Source organism: Toxoplasma gondii, chromosome IV, assembly GCF_000006565.2.
Source record: "Toxoplasma gondii ME49 chromosome IV, whole genome shotgun sequence".
Taxonomy (NCBI): domain Eukaryota; phylum Apicomplexa; class Conoidasida; order Eucoccidiorida; family Sarcocystidae; genus Toxoplasma; species Toxoplasma gondii.
In genome coordinates, this window is record NC_031471.1 from 455,515 (window position 1) to 473,761 (window position 18,247).

An 18,247-nucleotide genomic window follows, 5' to 3' on the forward strand; every position below is an offset into this window, starting at 1 on the left:
TGAAATAACTAACGCGAATGGGTGTGCACAATGCCGTGTGCATGCAGGAGCGACAAGATTGTTTTTCCTTCCTTCTCCATTCTGTCATTTTGTTGTGTCCTTTTTCTTCCGATATGTCTTACCAGTTTATGCAAAACACACGAATACCGTAGAGCTACACTGCATGAGGTCTCGATTGTCAGCAGGCGCGAGAGTGTGGTAGCAGGTTGTCGCAGGTCTGCTGTTTCTCGCCGGCCACCCGCAGCTCTGCTTCTCCGTTTTCTATCGCGAAAAGTTCCGTTTTTTCAATCTTAAACATGCCATTTCTTGTTCGTTTCCTTCCCACTTTGTCGCTCTCCCGTCAATTCTGTTTTTCCCTCCTTGTTCGGCCGTATCTTGCCAATTTCGTTTATTTTTGCTGGAGCATGCACGTCGTACTGGGACGACTTCTCTCCGGCCCTTCCTCTCATTTCCTTTGATATTCGTCTCTTCTTTCCTTTTCCTTCGCTTCTGCGAATCTCACCTTTCCCCCGTACATTTCACCAACCACTCCGGCGCCAGTGCGCTCCTCCGTAACTGAGAACACACTTTTTCGGAATCCATGCATGCCGTCAACCCCGCCCTCGCTGTCCCCTTTGTTTCAGCTGTCTCCCTTCCTTTTCTTAATTCGGAGCTCGCCCGTTTCTTCTCTCTTTTTTCTACGTTTTTCGCTGCGCCGGGGGTGAAGGGTCGAATCTCCGCTGTCGTCATCCGTATAGTTCAAACTCAGCCTGTGCTCTTCGTTGAGCCGGCACAGCCCTGGGGTCCGGTTCTCGTCCTTTTCTGCAGAAGACAGCTTTTTCTGCGTCGCTGTGGTGCTGCTTCCTCCTCGGCAAAGCGCTCGTGAAATCTTGAGGAACCAGGCGAAAAACATCTGAAAACGAGAGATCTGGAGACCAAAGACACGCAAGACGGGCGCCAGCCGCGGAGAACGGCGAAAAACCTTTGGGTGGGTGGCAGACACAGGTCGAAAATGCAGAGAAAATGGATGGTTAACTTCTTCAGTAGGCATGCGGGGTGCCTTTCTTAGGTCCACTGTCGCTTCTTTGAAGCGTGGAGGTTTCGATTTCCGGTCTGCACCTCTTGTTTGTGTGTCCCTCTCAGTCTTCTTGAACACCTCCTCTGTCGCCTTGTCCAAAGGATCTGCGCATGCAGCAGGACGAATCTCTATCTCTTCCTCTTACGTATCATTTCTTGTTTTTCCCATGCGCGTCCTTTCTTAGCGTTTTCCTTCTCTTCCGGGCTACCTCTAAGGAACCCAGAAACGGAGTGTGCTGCTCGAAAGCAGAGATTTTTCTCCTTCGTTGTTCTCCCTCCACTGTCTTGAATCCCCCCTTCTCGTCTTCAGTCCTCCAGTCCTGCATCTTTTCTCCTTGTCTCTCTTTCTCGTTCTCGATGATCTCTCCTCTCTGCCAGCCTCGTCGACCTCTCGCTGTGTGTGTCTCCTGTCCCCTGCCGCCTTCCTTCGGCTCTCTGTGAGCGCGGTCTGAAGTCCCCAAACAGGCAAACTCAGGAGACGCAGAAATCGCGTCTTCTCCTTTTTCTGTCTGCATCCAATCTTCCAGCAGGTCTCGCGTCAGAGTTCGTTTCAAGTATAAACAACGCGCCGGGATCTCTCTCGTCTCCTCGCCACAATGGACGAAACAAATCTTCCAGCTCCAGCAGAGGCAGGGCGAAACCCACGGGCGCTGACCCTCGGGGGTGTGGCGGCCCGCGGGATCGCTTCAGGCCCAAGTGGCGACGGGCGCTGTCTGGGTGGATCCCCACATGGAGAGACAGGTGTCTCTGATCAGACTGCATGCGGGTCTTCTCCTTCCGGGCAAGAGGAAGGCGAGGCGAGCTGTGGGGTCTCTGTGGGAGCTGTTGACTTTGAGATGACGCAGCAAGAAACAGAAACGAAATGTGTCAGTGAAGGCGTGAACAACTTCAGCGCGACTCCTTCTTCCCGGTCTCACTCTTCTCTCGCCCTTGAGAACTCAGCCGGTGTCCATACACCTGCGGAGGCGAGCCACGCGTTTCCAGGCTCTTCAGGTTTTCCTCGAACACCCAAAGGAGAGCAGAGTCGGACGGATACACTCAGGTGCAATGAAGAGAGGCGCTTCCTTGTTCCTCTCCCCTCCAGTCTTGCTCGCTTTTCTTATCGCTTGTCTACGTCCGGAAGAAAGACCCAAGTAGTGAAGACGCTTGCAGGCCGCTACACGGAAGGAGATGGCCCTCCGCCGTCGTCGTCCACTTCCAACGAACATGAAAGAAGGTCTGCATGTTTTGCTTCCATCGTTTCTTCTGCCTCGGAGGCCTCTCATGCTTCTCCCTCAGCCTCAGGCGGCCCCCGGAGGCTCGATGGAGAGGGGAGGCCGCCCGTAGAGGTTGAGAAGAGACAGCAGGAGGCGCCGACAGTCCTGGAAAGAAGACACGGTGACAGCTACCTCTCTGTGGGGTTCTCCTGGGCCTGCAGGCACCCGTGGGGTCTTGAGGTGCTTCTGACTGAGCATGCGAGAGATCGGGCTCTGGCGAGAAGAGAGAGGAAAGCTCCCTCACCGAAAATGCCGACACAAGAAGCCGCGTTGCCCCTCTCACCGATAAGAAACGGACAACTTCTCTACCCCTCTGCCTCTTCTGCATGCGCTCAAGAAACGCCCAAGTTTGATGGAAATGTGTCTCTCTCGAGAGGGAGCCAGAGAACGCGTTTGGAGACTTCGTTTCAACGGGATGAAGCCGACAGGAAAACAACAGTTCTTCAGAAGGCATGGGGCTGCGAACGCGAGGAACGCAGGGAAAAAGATGGAAGGAAAGATGGAGAGGGCGAAAACATGGTACCTCTTTCTTCTCTCTGTTGCCCTTGCTGTCTCTGCAAGGGCACAGGGTGTTGTGACACCTGGAGAGCGTCGGCGGCCTTCTCCCGTGATTTGGCGTCACATGCAACTTCTCGGCATTGTTTCTGCTGGGCCCAGTGTCTCTCCGTTTCTCCCGTCGACTCTTCACAGACACCAGAGGGCAGAAATGGAGAAGAAGGGCAACAAGCGAAGGAAGAACTCGAGGTGCACAAGCGACTTCAGGTCAGAGAGGCAAGAGAGGCAGAGAGAGATCACCAATCAGTCAGAAAAGAAGAAGAGAGACGACGAAACAGGAAACATTTTGCTCTCGTTCAGGGCGATGCGACTGTCTCTCTGTCCGCCTCCTCGGTAAAACACTCCACATCGATCGCGTCTGCCGTCTCCCGGTGTCTCCCCGGCGAAGAGAACGCGTCGTGGCTGCCGCCGTGCAAAGCTTTCGGAGATCACTGGGAGGCGGCCATCAATCCGGACTTTTGTCAGTTGTCTCCTTGTTGTGCGGCGACCTCTCTCGTAAGGAGGGCGACAAACGAGACAGAGACACAGAGTGCACACCCCTCCTCGCCGCTTGCCTCAGATCGCTCTCCTTCGCGACTCACGCGAGGCGACGACGACCAGCAGGGCTCCAGGGAACCCAAAACGCATGAAGAGAATGCGTGCTTCTTTGCAAAAGAAAAACGAGCTTCGCTTGCCTCTTCCACTCCGCATGCTCTCGCTTCAAGTCACTCGCCGTCTCGGGCCTCTTCTTCGTCGTCGTGTCTCCACAACACCCCACAGGCCACCAGACCCACCACCTGTTCCTCCCCCGCTTCTTCCTCCGTTTCTTTTTCTTGTTCTTCCTCGTGCTCTCCTTGTTCCTCTTTCTATCCGTGTTGCGTTCGTCGCGTTCGCTTTTTTCTTCCCGAGCACTTGGCTCTGCAAGATCTCTTGCCATCGCTGCGACCGTCGAGCGCGGCGTGGGGAGCGGCGTCTCCACTGTCTCCTCACCCGGAGTGCCTGGAGAGGACGAAGAAGGCAGCTGCTGCGGGCGACGGGGCTTTTGGCTCCCAGAAGGACGGAGAGGGAGTTGGACTCAAAGTCCACAACCAGGTTCACTTGCCGTACGTGGTTGGAGCCGGAGGCAGCTTCGCAGGCGTGGGGTTCGTCCCGGCTCTCTGCACCTGCAAAGGGAAGGACTATTTCAAGTCCTGGCTGCTGCAGAGACACCGAGAGCTCGACCGCGAGCGACAGCGGAGACACCTGGAGCGCGGGGCAGAACGGAGCCCGAAGACGCAAGAAGAGCAGAGAGATGACGCGGAGGAGACCTTCGAAAAGCCACCAGAGATGACACCGGGAAAGACGGTGAAAAAAGAAGGGCAGGAAGGGACCGGGCACGACGAGAAGGGTGGAGAGCAGAGACCCGACGGAGTCAAGAAAGAAAATCAAAGCGAGGAGAAGACAGCTTCGGGAAACGACGGCAAAGGAGTGGGGGAGCAAGGGAATTCGAATGCGGTGGACTCGGCCGGCGTTGTCGGATCAGCTTCCTTTTCTCCAGGGCCGTCCTTGAAGCCTGGCTCCGAGTCGCCTTCGCTTCCTTCCGTCTGTCCAAGTCCAGGGTGTCAGGGCCTGCTGTTTGTCCCGTACTCTCTGATCGAGGTGCCTCTCGTCCGCGGCGTTGAGAGCTTGTCGACGCTTGCAGAGAGCGTCGCTTTGCCGTCAAAGACAGAGCTGTTTTCTGGGTTTCTACGGCACTCAGCCGTCGTGGTGTGCACCAGCGAGACGCACGAGCAGCGCTGCTGGCGGGCGCTGAAGCAGGCGAATCTCCATCTGTCGGCTCTGGTCTTCGACGTCTACGCCAACGACTTTGTCCCCTTCCACAGCGCCCGCGAGCGTCAAGGGGCAGGGGTCGACTCGCGCGCGGGCGACCGGAAAGTCTTGACCAAGGAGCAGGCTCAACTCAACCAACACCTGACCGAGTTGCAGCACGTGGGCGAAGAAGCGTCTTCGTCTGCTCTCTTGGCGGCCGGCCACGAAGAGGCGCGGGAGAAGAAGGAAGGCGAGGAAGCCGAGGGCAGCGAAACCAACGGAAGAGAGACCGATTGGGGGGACTTGGAAAGGTCGCTAGCTTCTGTAGTTTTCCCGCAAGAGGCGACCGAAGGCAGGGAACGGATTGGAAGCTTTGCTGCGGAGCGAAGGCCGCTCGAGGTGACGCTCAGAAGTGTGGGGTCTCTGGGAAAGAAGAGGGAGAAGCAAGAGACAGAAGAAGGGAGGAGACGTGTAGGGACGGCCGCCGATGCAAGGAAGGAAGAAGCAGGTGGGCAACAGAACGCCGCAGGCGCCTGCGGACGAGGAGCTGGAAGGCGAGGAGTGGAGGCAGAAGAAGAGGCTTCGGAGGATGAAGACTCAGAGGAGGGATTCGAAGACGCAGAGGACGAGCGCCTGTTCCTTCTCCGCAGCCTCGCGACTCGCTTGCTTGCGGAAGAAGAAGGAGGGTTCGGAGAAGAAGAGAGCGAGGGAGAAATCGAGAGACACGAAGGACAAAGGCTCATAACGCCCATCGCCCACCAAAAAGAAGGCGACAATGCGTCCGTTTCCTCACTATCTCGCGTCAAGGCGGAGCCCACAACCGCTCTCGAGGGTGACGAAAGGGGATGCAGAGAGAAGCAGGACGGAGAAGAGACAGAGGAACAGGAGACACTTGCGAAGGGACAACTGGCCAAAAATACTTCACCCAGTGCCCCTTCTTCGCAGAGACGCAGAAGAGAAATAACGGACCACAACTCGCATGCTGTGGGGACGGTGGCGGAGACAGGAAGGAGGCTCGAGAAAGCAGGTCGCCGAGCCGGCTTGCTTCGCAGGCGCGAATTTCTGAGTTTACTGACCAGCGTCTTCTCTCCCGACAGCATGGGGGGGGAGAGCAAGAAAGCGACGAGAAGAAGAAGAGAGCGACTGGATGCAAACGAGGGACGTCTGCTCGCAAGCCTGAGTCGCGCAGCGACGGATACTGAATCTGAGAGAGAAGACGCGGAGAAAACAGGTGTGGACTCTGCAGGGAAAGCGAGGGAAGCTAGAGCCACAGAGAAGAGACAGAAGCCGACAGCAAATGTATCTGCTTCCTCAGAATTGCAAAGGAGTGCCGATAGGCTGCGGGGCGAAAAGGCCGCTCGGTGGTTCGACTGTCTCTCCTCGGAGTCGCAAACGAGTGTGTCGCCCTCGTCGTCTCGCGACTCGAGTCCACTGTCTCCCAGGGGGACAGCTCTCTCGTCTCTTGTCTCTCTTCCTTCTCCTCTCGGCTCTTTCCCCTACTCTCGTCTAGGACGGAAAGAGAACGAGGAGGGCGAAGACGGCATGGCCAGAAGGGAGAAGCGAAGTCGCGTCGAGGACAGAGAGACCCGCAGCATGCGCGAGTCCTACTGCAGGCGCCGCGGCTTGGTGTGGGGAGAAGAACAAGAAGAGGAGCTTCAGAGACTCGAGACTTTCTTCAAAAACACTCCACACATCGCGCATCCCCTCCCGCGTGCTCCGTCTTCTGGTGGCACAGATGCGACGGAGAATCGAGTGAAGAAGGAGAAAGCGGAAGAAGAGCGCAGGAAAAGACAAAGGACTCGCGTCCCTGTTCCTGTAGTCCCCCCGAGAATCAGTCGACAGATCTCGCCTCCACCTAAACCGCCTCTTTCTTCTTTCAGGGGGCTCCAAGAGGGAGACGTCGCACGCGCGAGCGGCCGTGGTGGCGAGTCGATGGAGGCCGGCGATTTCGCAAATCCCTCTGGAAGTGGAATTCTGCGTCCAGAAGGTGAGGAGACAGAGAAGGAGACACAAAGGCGAAAAGAAGGGAAGTGAAAAAGAAGGTCTACACTGCTGTCTCCACGTGTCAGGCCCACTCCGAAAGAGCGAATCCCTGAATTCATTAAAAACCACTAGAGAAAAAGAGGGCATCTGAAACCCTAAGGCGAGACGGGGTGATACGAAACGAAAAGTGGATGCTGAGAAAGAAACAAATCTTCTCCAATTGGGATTATTCTTAGTGTGTCACCGTGTGTTTGCTTCGACTTCTTCTCTCTTGCATTTCCTTTTTGGTTCGGTGTATGACGCTTCCATTTGTAGTTCCGTTCTGGGTCCCCTACACCGTTTATCTGTTTTTGGCTCCATACTGCACATTTTAAGCTCTTTTTCATCCATCGACTTCGCATTTCCTTTCTGAAGGCTTCTCCCAAATGTGTCACTGCAGTCACGCAAGGGTCACCTCAAACGTTGACCACGAGAGAGAATGATCTATACACCGTATAACGGACATTCGACCGAGCCTAAGACAAATATTTCCGGAGTAGTTATGGCCCTTTCCTCTCCGGTAGCGTCTATGCGCCGTGTCGTCTTGTCGCTTATCTCTTCCAGAGCCTGTCAGGAGATGCGAACAGATCGCCTGCCTCACACTTTGGTCTCTTTTCTTCCCGCGTGTGTTTTGATTTGTGTTTTATGGTGCGCACTTGGTTTTCTCTTCTCCGTTTCCTCCTCGGACCCCTCGGTTCGCTCCGGGCCTCTTGTCTTTTTTATCTGTCTCCCCTCCGCGATGTATCCCTCCTTTTTTTGTGCCGTAGGTAAAGCTGAGCCAGTGGTGCTCTTGCCTCGCAAGTCTGTCCCCTACGCTCAGAGATATGCGAGTGACGGGAACCCGTTGCCCGGTTCTTCTTCTTCAGTTGACAAGGAGAGAGCGAATGTGCGGGAGAAGGCTGAAGAGTTTGCGGGCGTTCCAGGGGGCTTCGTCTCTCCTCTGGAGTCGGGCAGCCGTCCGTCGGGGGCCTTTGTCCCCAACCAGAGAGATGCGTGTGCGTCAAGGTCGTTGACAGACAGTGGGTTCCACGTGGCTTCGACGGACCTGCGGCGAGAGGCGGGGCGAAGCTTAGAGGCCGGAAGAGACGGCGTGTCGTTTTACTCGGAAAGCGGTAAGATCACCCTTCTCCCAAACAGTCGGCAGAAGTCTGATCAAAAGAGTCCGTTGGGAGTGACTCACCAGAGAGGGCGAGACCCGCCGGGGCCGTTCTCGCCTCAAAGCTTCTGTCCGTATGGCGTGACCGCACGCATGGGTGGCGCAACGGGAGAAGAGAGGAGACACACGGGCGCCGAGGGAGAAGAAGAAGCGAAGAAGGAAGTCGAACAACAGAGACAACACGCGCGGCTCATGAGGCAGCACCCGAAACCGAACTTGAGAAACTTCTAACTCGGCGTTTTTGGCCATGTGGGCTCGCGTGACATGTCGTCGGTCGATGTTCGCTCCCCCCACATCGCCGGGGAAGGCTGGATGGTCGGGAGAACTTCCCTTGAGAAGAGAGCGCGAGCGAGAGAAGGGTACAAGAGTTGTGTCGTTCACCCGGTCTCGGAGTCTAGACGATTTCGATGCGATTTCTGGGGTGAGTCGTACCTCGCACTGGGGAGCGCAGGAACGGCAGGAACAGAAGACCATGGGCAGCGCAAGGATGTGGGCGGAGGGTCTCTCCAGAAACGAGGAGGAGAGAGAAAAGAGGGATGTTGGAGCTTTTGCGTGTCAGACAGAGAAGAGAGGAACAGGTGAATCGCATGCTACCATGAGACGAAGGAAGAGACGCGTGCTGCCCGGGCGTCGACAGTGGGTGCCGTGAATTGCAGGCAGGCGATTGCAATCTTCTGTACAGTTGGAGAGATCGACTTCCACTCTCTTAAGGTTCATAAAGAACGACGAACACACTGTCAGTGTAATGGAAGGACGGAACACAGCCGTTGGTATTTGGAGCGGTCTTGACAGAAAACCTGTCGTCGAGTGGTCACTTGCATGCATAGCCAACGATGATCTTATTAAACTCACAAGGCAGCTCCAGACAGAGACAGCACATGCAGTCGCCACAGAAAGTTCAGCGGGACCGAACCTCAGTAATTTCTACTGCTACCTCGCTAAAAGGTGCCTCATCTGCATTCGCGTCTGGCCCCCCACGCTCACCTATAAATGTGTAGGATGATATAAATATATATATATATATAGTATATTTGTACAGACGCATACATGATTATTTGTAGAAGAAGGCCGAGAAAAGCAGTGTCACGATATACACTGTGGATACTGATGAATGCGAAGTTCCGTTCCAGGGTACAATTCTGCAGCCACCAGCACGATTTTCCAAAAAGAGAAGGTTTGCTTATATGCATGTAGGTACGTGCATCAAGGTACCGAGAAGGTGACCGACAAGCACATCATCATGTATATAAACGATTTGGTGTACGTTTAATTGAACTGCATGTTTGCAAACGTATTTTCTTCCAGCGTTCAAAGGAATTGGTGCTGTCGCATTTTCGGAGGGCCGTCTAGGTTGTCAAGTTTCGCCTCCGGGAAACATCCTTGTTTTTGTTGGAAAACAGTCTTGGGGCACCATCAAAAACCTAAGGATCTCCACGCGGACAACTGCAAATCGAAGGCGTTTCGTGGCTCTGTTTTATCGTACCTCTTTTTCTGGTCTCTTGAGGCTTCACCTTTTTTGTGAAATGCCTCATTATTCCTTCCCGCTTTACCTCTCCTGTTTTCTTCTCTTCTCTCTCTCTTTACATCTGCTTTCTTCACTTGTTCTCTCTTCATCTCTTTTTATGACATGTCTCTGTCTCTTGTATCCTTTCCTCTTTTTTCTTCTTTTCTCCCTTTATCATTCCTGTCTTCTCTCTTTATCTCTTCTTCCTTTTTCGTTCCTTTTTCTGTCGTTGCTGCTTCGTCTCCTCTGAAAGTTTATTAGCACACTTCGCAAACGGTGCCCAAGCCGCGGGTCCGACCTTCTCGAAAAATGAGAGGAGCACTCTCAGTGAGGTACTCGGCGTACTGGATGAACCTGGAAGAGAAAGAGAGAAAAAGAAAAGGAGGAAAAGCAGACGACATGTGGAGAACAGAAACACCGAGAACCTCGACATCGGGGAATTATAAACAGCGAGACAACCCAGAGGATGCACGTTGAAGCCAGCACGCGAGAGGGCGAGAGGAAGGCGGGAAGCGTCTCAACAGGGCCTGATTCAGGAGGGAGACAGATAGACAATGAAGAGATACGCTACCTTCCTCGGAGAGACGAATGCAGCAAACGTAGATACGTGGGGATGAGATTTGCGAACAAAGACGAACACAAGGAAAAAATGAGAGAGGAAAAGAGGAGAGAAACTGAAGACAAACTTGCAGGAGCCACGTGACAGTCGGGACAAGAGTGGAGGAGGGAGATGAAGAAGCCTAATGCGGGAGGCTAAATGCAGAGAACCACACACGGACAGGAAGCTTATTATCAAAGACTTGAAAGAAGCAAATGGACGACTACACACAAACAAGACGGCAGGTGGAGTGCATTGAAACGGAATTAGAGACGCGAATGAAGGCGAGTTTCTTGGAAGAAGAATTTCATCTGGAGAGACAGCTGACCGGAACTTCATGAAGCCTTTGTCTCCCGTCCGAAGGGCGTCTTTCTTCTCCGTTCTGTCCTCCGAGAAAATGTCTGTCACACGCGCAGCCTGTCGGACATTCCCTGAAGAGAAGACACCAAACAGCCACTCATGCGCCTGCACAGGTCACTTTCTCTGCTCCCTTTTCTCGGCTTCTCTCGACTGTGTCTTCCTCTTCAAACTTCTTCGCGTCTGTTTCTCTGCACTTTGTGTCACTGTTTCAGCAGTGTCACTTCTAGTCTCTGCATTCTCTGTCCTTTCTTTCTTTCGCCTTTTCTCACTGCAAAGGCTTGTTCTCTTCTCTGTTCCTCAACTCTTCCTTTGTCCTTCGCGTTATTTTGTACCGATGTGAATGACGCATTGATAGCCTCTCTGGATGGTCGTGTTGTGGTGCAGGAGGAGCACGAAGGCAAGAAATTCCCAGCAGGCCCGAAGCGGGAGCGGAGGCTCCAGCAGGACCATTCCCTGGAGAAGAAGGCAGAGCGCAAGAGAGAAGAAACTGCAGACGCGGAACAGCGTTTGAGAGGAGTTGAGAAAACTGACAGTAACGTGGCTTCGCTGCTCTCGGAGGAGATGAGTAGTCTGAAGTTTCTAGGGTATGGAAAGATCGCCTTCTCCAAAGAAAAAGAAGAGACAGCTGCGGGGTCGCGAGGAGACAGCGGAAACGTCTCTTTTTAAGAGAAACCAGAACGGACTGTGGAAGCAGGAGACTGGTCTCTAAGAAATCACAGAACCGTATCTAGGAAGCAGCAGGATAAACTCTTTTAGGAGACATCAGATTGAGTTTTGGCAGAAAAAAAAGGGTATGTCTCTAAGAGACAGCACAGTGGTGTCCAAGAGACGGCAGAAAGGTCTTTCGAAAACAGAAGAACGGTGTCTCATGGAAATTAAAGCGTGGCCTTTCGAAGACACGAGATGGGTCTCTACGAGACAGCAAACGAGCCTCTACTACACAGCTGACGATTCTTTTAAAGACAAAAAAGGGTCCCTAAAAGACGACAAAGTGGTCTATAAAAGAGAGCAGAAGGAACTCTTCGTGACAGCTTACTAGTCTCCACGATACAGCCGATCAGTCTGTAGCACATTGGTCTCTCAAAGATAGCACATTCGTCTCTAGAAGACAACAGTGCAGACGTGACTGGAAATATCGGGAGAAACAGCTCGCAGAGAGGCGCAAAGTACTGTGAGTAGCAAACCTCTCCTGTCCCTCCTGTAAGAGCCACGGAAGAAGACCAACGAAAGCAAAATAGAAGTACACAAACAAGAGTTGGGAAAGGTCACAGAATCCGAAGCGGGAAGAAGCTAGGAGTGAATGACGAACCTTCCGGAAAGACGAACTCTTGAGTTGTTCCTTCTTGTTGGTCGCTCGAATACACATGGAGACGGCCTGCCCCCTCACGGCCTGGAGGGACCGACACCAAAGGAGACAAGCGCAGGCGGTGTGAGGGAAGGAAACGCGAAGAAGAAAAGGAAGAATATGGAGAAGAAGCGAAACGCAAACGCTGAAGCAAAAACACCCCGAGAGCAGGCTCAGGACTTGACACAACGAGGAAGAAACGAACACCGAAAGAGATAAGAAAAACGGAGAATGCTTTTAGAAGAAAAGCTATATCTAACCAATGAAAAGGATCAAACAGAACAGCAAAGGCATGCGGTTCTTGTCCAAGCAGGAGAAAGTTTTCTTCGTGTGTCCATCGCATTTTGGACTGCATCGCTGCTTTCCGCCACTCCCTCTCTCTCCACACGTCGAATGCCCCCTCATTATGTTCGTGCCTCTCTGCTACCCATTCTTTCATCGTCAAAAACTCCGCTTCTTCTGCCCGTCGTTTCCCCTATTTGTTTTCTCTGTTTGTTTTCTCTGTCTGTTTTCTCCGCCTACTCGAGCCACAGCCACGCGTTTGTAGTGAATGGATCGCACACCGACCTTGCGGAAGGCGCCGGTCCTGTCGGGGCCGAGGAAGAGCTGCGAATGGTTTAAAATGGGAGCGAAGAAACCAGAAGAGAGAGAAAAGAAAAGTCCACGGTGCTCGACACGTTGGCGTGCAACTCACACGCTCATGCAGCGCACTGGCGAGGACAGCACGAGAAGAAGCGAGACTGTCCTTTGCGTGTCTCTTCGAGAAGCATTGAAAGCAGCCTTGTATGGATGTCGCGAGGGCAAGACGATACAGAAGTCTGGCACCAAAGAAACAGAAAAGACAATCATTTTCTGGGAAGTCAGACACAACCGGGGCAACGCAGCAGGCAAGAACTGCGGAGGCATGTGACCTCTCCCCACAACGGTTTTGGCTCGATATTTTAAAGATCGTACAGTATGCAAAAACATACCATTCAGGCGCGATATAAAGATATATCTGTGATGTTGAGGGGCACTGGACTGCTGCACACCTTAACTGGCAATGCATTGATATGAGTGTCTTACAGGCACTCAGCTGGCCATTGAGAGACACAATAGAATACAAAGAACGCCCCTCAGCAAAGCGCAGTCGAGACAGGGGCGAGAGAAAGCGAAGCAGCTTGCGATCCTAGATGACCGAAGAAAACACGAGCAAGCGAATGCAGAACTGGTGTGAGAGCAAGAGAGAAAAGACAACCACGCAAAGAAGTGACTTTGTCTTTCATTTAACAGTCTTGTTTCTCGAGAGATACGAAGAAAAAGGTATCTGCCTACTTGCCGGTTCTGGGTAACTTCTCCACTACGGAGAGTTCCAGAGACGACGACGCCGACGCCTGGAACCGAGAAGACTCTGTCGATGACAAATTCGCAGGGGTCGTCGAACCGTCTGAACGGGAAAGAAGAATGCACCAGAATGTCTCCTCAAGACCGCCTGTCTCACCGTGTTGTTCTGCATGCACCCCGAAGAGAGCTAGGACACGGAGACAGCAAAGTGCCTCGCGAGGAATAGAATAGACGAATATGGATGAACAGGAAGCAGGGAGAGGCGACAGGGAGACTGAACGAGCTCAGATGGCAGAAGCAAAGAGGCCAAGGGAGATAAGGTTTTTCGCATGAGCAAAGACCTACGAAAACACGAAGAAAAATAGAGTGATGTAAACGGGAGAGGTGTAAGGTGTAGATGACGACACGGGAGAGAGGAAAGAGACACCGGCGAAAGAAAGAAGACGCAGACAGGAAGGGAAGATGAGAGAGGAGAAATAGGACAAAATCGGGTTGCGACCCCTCGCTGTCTCACCCGTAGAGACCACAAATTTCAACTCGGTTTGGGAGCTTGCCCAAGAAAGTAGCCAAGATATCCATGTTCTCCCCGGTCACGCTGGAGATGCAAAACACGGGACAGACCTGAAGAGAAACAGAAGGGCAGAAAATAACAAGAAGGGAGAAAGGGGAAATGGGGGGCGTGTGAAATAATACATGGTCACAATGACTGGAAATTTAGTATCAAATTTTCAAACTTAATTTTTAGAAAAGTACGAACACCAAAGAAGAAATTGGACGAGAAGGAAGACAACCGCGAGGGAAGACATGTAACGGCGAGTCTCTTCTAACTTGGGGGTATACATCTAGAGAGAAAGACGAAAGTAAAGACTGCGATGACACAAATATGAGCTGCGAAAGACTTTTTGTCTCTTCGCGTCGTCTGGCAATCGCGTACCCGCCCAGAAGCGACGCTTTTCGCTACAGCCTCCACCTCTTCGCGTCTCTTTATCACTGAAAGAAAAGGACATAAGAGAACTCTGGAACAGCGGAGAAGTCCGAGTACGCCTTGGCTGGTAATCTAGGCCCAGAACCCACGATTCGAAATTGCCCGAAACCCAAGAGGTGCCGGAACATCATTTGAAGCAGCGTTTCACGAAAAACATCGTTCTTTCCACCAGCTTCGAACTCTCCTTGTCACTGGAGAAAGGCGAAAAACTCAAAGAGAAAGAAACATGAGGAAACGTTATTCGGAGCTGGGCACCGCATTCCCTCAGGATGTGAGGGAAAGCAAAGGCTAGCTGCTCTTTCATCTCCATGGGTCCCGTACCTGTAGATGAATGCGAGTTCTACTTGCCCTCTCACGACATCACAGAAAGCAGAATTCTCCTTCAAATTAGCGGAGCGTGGTAAAATCTTCCCCATGTCCTTCCCCCCACGAAACAGTTCATGGAGAAGACAATCTAAACAACATCGCGCTCAGACAGAGTGTCCGCAGAGTGTCTTTGCCTTTCTCGATTGTTGTGCGACTTCGCTTCCTTAGAGAGTCGCCGTTTTGGGGACCCAGCGAGACACAAGAGCACATGAATCACGTCTCTTGGAATCCCTCATTTCTCTCGCGCGCCCTGAAGGTCGGATTTACGAAGAAGCGCGACAGACACCAGCAGAAACCCGCATCGACAAAAATGTCTTTCCCAACGTCCTCTGAAAGCACCACTCTCTCTCTTCCCGAATCCGCAACTCGGCATTATAACTGATACATAGATACAGATACACGTTTATGGATAGATCCATACACTCATGCATGCATATATACATAGATACACAGACACATGCGTACGTACATACATACATAGACACGGAGATAACATGCATACAGATATCTGTAGATACATAGCTGGAGAGAAAAAGAGATCCATAGAGAGATCGACAAAGCTTGCTTCTCTCCTATGTGTTTTCTTCGTGTGTCACTCACTGATCGGCAGTTTGCGGACTGCAGGGTGCTTTAAAACTTTGAAAACCTGTTCAAGAGTTCGCTTTTTAACATGCGCGGGAGTCATGTCTGTTTTTGTGACGACGACGAAGAAGGGCAGACGCAGCGCGAGCGCAATGCGCAGATGCTCCTTCGTCATTCGCTGCAGGCCGTTGTTGGCCGCGACCACCACCATGGCGTAATCTGGAAAGGAGGCAGCCAAGCCAAAGACTGTCGTTTTCAAGTAGCGCTCGTGGCCACAAAGGTCCAATAAAGTCACAATGTTTGCTGCCTGTTCAACAACGCATCGCCACGCCGCGTTGCGAGGCACAAAGCCTCCCTGACGCGCTGCTGAAAACGACGGCGACGGAGCGGTAGAGGTGCAAGTAGACGATGAAGACGATGACGACACAGATGGAGGAAGAGAAGATGAAGGCAAAACAGATGAAGAAGGCGAAGAAGAAGTTAAGGCGGAGGTGTGGTGATTTGAGTTTGAAGCGGTTTGAGGTTCGAATGGGTCGGGAGTGGTGTTGGAGAGATGCCCGTATGTGGCGTTTTCGTGGTTTTCGGTCGTTTCTTGGGAAGACATTGCAAGGGCAGGAACACTTTTTTCTTGACTTTCTCGGTCGCTGCCGCCAGCGGATTCAAGTTCAAGCTGTCCTGTCTCTTTGGGGCTAGCCACGTGCGCCTCGCTCGCGGCCGCCGACGCATTCGCGCCATCGGGACCCTTCGAGGCAGAGGGACAGAGAGGACGAAAGGAAGAAGACCGTTGAAGCTGGAGAGGAGAAGGAGAGAGGGGAGCGTCTGTGCTAGAATGCGAATGGAGAACCGACTCCGAAGAATGACGAGAAGGAATGATTACACGACCATCGCGGGTGAAGCCTAGGATCTCCGTGGTGACCGAAGAGCTTCGACCTGGAGGGGGGTGAACGGCAAAAACACAGAAGCCGAGGTGAAGAACACCCAATAGAGGGAGCATAACAGAGAAGTCATCGAGCCATTGCAGAAATCTGACTGGAGAGGGACACAGACGAAAAGAGGGTACAAGCAAAGAAAAAATCTTAATACTGCAGCGACAAGGAAAGCGAGAGATAAGACTCCATACTTTCCGGGAAAGTCTGCATGGTCCTCCTGAATCCTTTCCTCCATACGGCGGGTGTTTCTCGCATGCTTCTCCTTACTAGTTTCCACTGTATTCGTGCCGTCTCTCCCCTTTCTGGTTTTTCCATTTTTTTCTCTCCACAATCAGTATCAATTCTACCTGAGGCAGCCTCGTGGGAGTAATTGAAAATGGTGGATCTCATCAGCCCCCGCCCGTCGTCGAGATGGTGGCCTGCCAAGACGCCGACCAGCGTCGTCTTTCCACTGTCCACGTCCCCGACAACAGCAACTTTTACCTCGAAGAGGACAGAGGGCTCTGGGCTGTCCTGTTCACAGTCTGCTTCTGTCGACTCTGCCTTTCCCTGATCCTTCCTGTCGTTCCTTCTCTTCTTCGCTCTCTGTTTTCTTTCGTCTCTCCGGTTGGGCTTCGCGGCCACTCGCGCGCTGGCAGAGGAAGAAGAGGTGACGTGGTTGGAAGGCGCCCCCAACGAGAGAGACGGACAGACCGGCGCATCCGTCTGAGAAGAAGAAAAGACACTCAGTGGCCTCATCTTCCCTCCACGCAATATCGCGTCTGCTTCCACTTCGGTTTCTTCACCTCCACCAGATGTTCGGGGCGACATCCCACATGCCTCCGCCGAGACGCCTCGCGAGCGTGGAGACAGACCCGACAAAGAACTTGAAGTGGGGAAAGACGCTTCGCGCAGCAGACTCGGTCGCGAACTGGAGGACTCCGATGCAACAGAAAGGCGAAGACAGCCGCAGGGAGGCAGCACCTGGACAGACACCGGAAGAAGCGGCAGGGGAGACGAAGGAGAGGCAGACGACGGCGGGAGAGAGGAGGAAGGGGAGGAAGAGGAAGAAGGAGAAGAAGGAAGACATGTAGGACAGGTCGCCGTTTCCTCCAGTTGACGGTGAGACAACGGAGGCACAGCAGAAGAAGAGTGCCGGCCTCGTCGAAGACTTGACTCGGAGCAAGAAGCGAAGGAAGGGAGGTCCGAAGGAGCCCCCATGGTGTGGCTGCAAGAGTAAGGCAAGCCGAAGAAGAAAGTGGAGAGAGTAGAAGGCAGCGAAGAAGACGAAAGCAACGCAGACCGGGAAACCAGTTCGAACTGGAGACGTTGATCTATGCACGGAACAAGACGGGGGAGACAGGTGCGGAGAAAAGGGAAGGAAAAGGTTGAAGACGAGTGAGAGAGAGAAAAACTTATTGGCCTTCCGGCGAAGGACCACAAATGGAGGAGAAACAAGAGAACGCGGTCGCGGCAACTAACCATCCGGCGCCCCTGGGCCTGGGAAGGACGGTGAGCACAAGGGAGCCTTTCGCGAGGAGGGTTTGTGCGCGTTCGTCGGAGACAAAAGACTTGATAAGATTACACCACGGCGAAAAGAAAAACAGATGGAAAGAAGAGCGCGTGCGTCTGCTTGAGGAATATCCGCCTCTATCTCGGATCCCGAACTGCCACAGGTGTGAGGAGACACAGCTCGTCAGGCTCGGGCGTGGCGTGGCAGCACAGTCTTCGCTGAGAAGATTCCAGGGAGAACGGAAGAACGCTGAAGGAGAAGGAGGCGGAAGGGAGACAGAAACGCTTCATCAGTCAATGTGATTTGTCTTCTTTAGTTGAGGGAAACTTTAAGATAAGACAACTAGCGAACCAGCTCACTTGGCCGCGGTGACCTCGAGTGCCACATGCGCGGTGACTGCAAGACCCTTTGACCGCCGTAGTACCTTGGTTCCTTATGTGGACTACAGCGCGAGAATCTCACGGGGATTAAGATGTGATGAAGTGAAAAAGGGGGATGCGGCATCCGGTAACTCCCCCACAGCGGGACAGAGGGCGAAGAAACAAAGGGAAGCCTCCTCGATTGTAGGGAGATAGTGCCACAAGGAGACGGACAAGTTCTCGTTCTGCACCCTCTCGCCTACGGCTAGCCGAGTGGCACAGAGGAGGTGTTTTCACCCTGCACGTGCAGCAGGGGAATACATGAAACAGGAAATGTGCCTGAGATGCAACTTCATGGTTCACATGGCAAGCGACGTGTCTTTCTCCTTCGTTACGAAACAGTCTCGGCCGCTGTTTCGTCCCGCGGGCGAACAGACCGGTTCTTCGAGCGTGTGCCAGGCGGCGGGGCGAAGGTGAATAAGCAAGCAATCTAGTCGATAGTAGAAGAGTAGAGCTTCCATTTGACGAGTTTTCAGGCATCTCATATAGGTGAAGAACACCTCTTCTATGTCACAATGCATGTATGGCCGTC

At 53.0% G+C, this 18,247-nt stretch overlaps 2 protein-coding genes across 2 annotated transcripts; one reads left to right on the forward strand and one right to left on the reverse strand.

Moving 5' to 3' along the window:
- Window positions 1-324: 324 nt before the first annotated feature.
- TGME49_320160 (hypothetical protein) lies at window positions 325-8,789 on the forward strand. Its single transcript, XM_018782987.1, has 2 exons — window positions 325-6,621; window positions 7,424-8,789. Exons 1-2 carry the CDS (start codon window positions 1,653-1,655, stop codon window positions 8,041-8,043), a joined length of 5,589 nt encoding a protein of 1,862 aa, XP_018638060.1. The 5' UTR covers window positions 325-1,652; the 3' UTR covers window positions 8,044-8,789.
- Window positions 8,790-8,879: 90 nt separating this feature from the next.
- Window positions 8,880-17,615, reverse strand: TGME49_320150 (elongation factor Tu GTP binding domain-containing protein). Its single transcript, XM_018782986.1, has 10 exons — window positions 16,152-17,615; window positions 14,894-15,805; window positions 13,877-13,932; window positions 13,457-13,563; window positions 12,934-13,045; window positions 12,142-12,225; window positions 11,584-11,664; window positions 10,607-10,727; window positions 10,243-10,345; window positions 8,880-9,670 (listed from the first exon to the last, which is right to left on the reverse strand). Exons 1-10 carry the CDS (start codon window positions 17,266-17,268, stop codon window positions 9,574-9,576), a joined length of 2,790 nt encoding a protein of 929 aa, XP_018638059.1. The 5' UTR covers window positions 17,269-17,615; the 3' UTR covers window positions 8,880-9,573.
- Between the last annotated feature and the right edge of the window lie 632 nt (window positions 17,616-18,247).

Bases quoted from the DNA above. Each gene is read 5' to 3' on its own strand.
- TGME49_320160 (XM_018782987.1), top strand. From the start codon at position 1,653: ATGGACGAAACAAATCTTCCAGCTCCAGCAGAGGCAGGGCGAAACCCA. The intron at 6,622-7,423 runs GTGAGGAGACAG...TTTGTGCCGTAG, and splicing joins TGGAATTCTGCGTCCAGAAG to GTAAAGCTGAGCCAGTGGTG.
- TGME49_320150 (XM_018782986.1), bottom strand. From the start codon at position 17,268: ATGGTTAGTTGCCGCGACCGCGTTCTCTTGTTTCTCCTCCATTTGTGG. The intron at 15,806-16,151 runs GTAGAATTGATA...ACCCCCCTCCAG, and splicing joins CTCCCACGAGGCTGCCTCAG to GTCGAAGCTCTTCGGTCACC. The intron at 13,046-13,456 runs GTGAGACAGCGA...TTTCCCGTTCAG, and splicing joins GAAATTTGTGGTCTCTACGG to ACGGTTCGACGACCCCTGCG.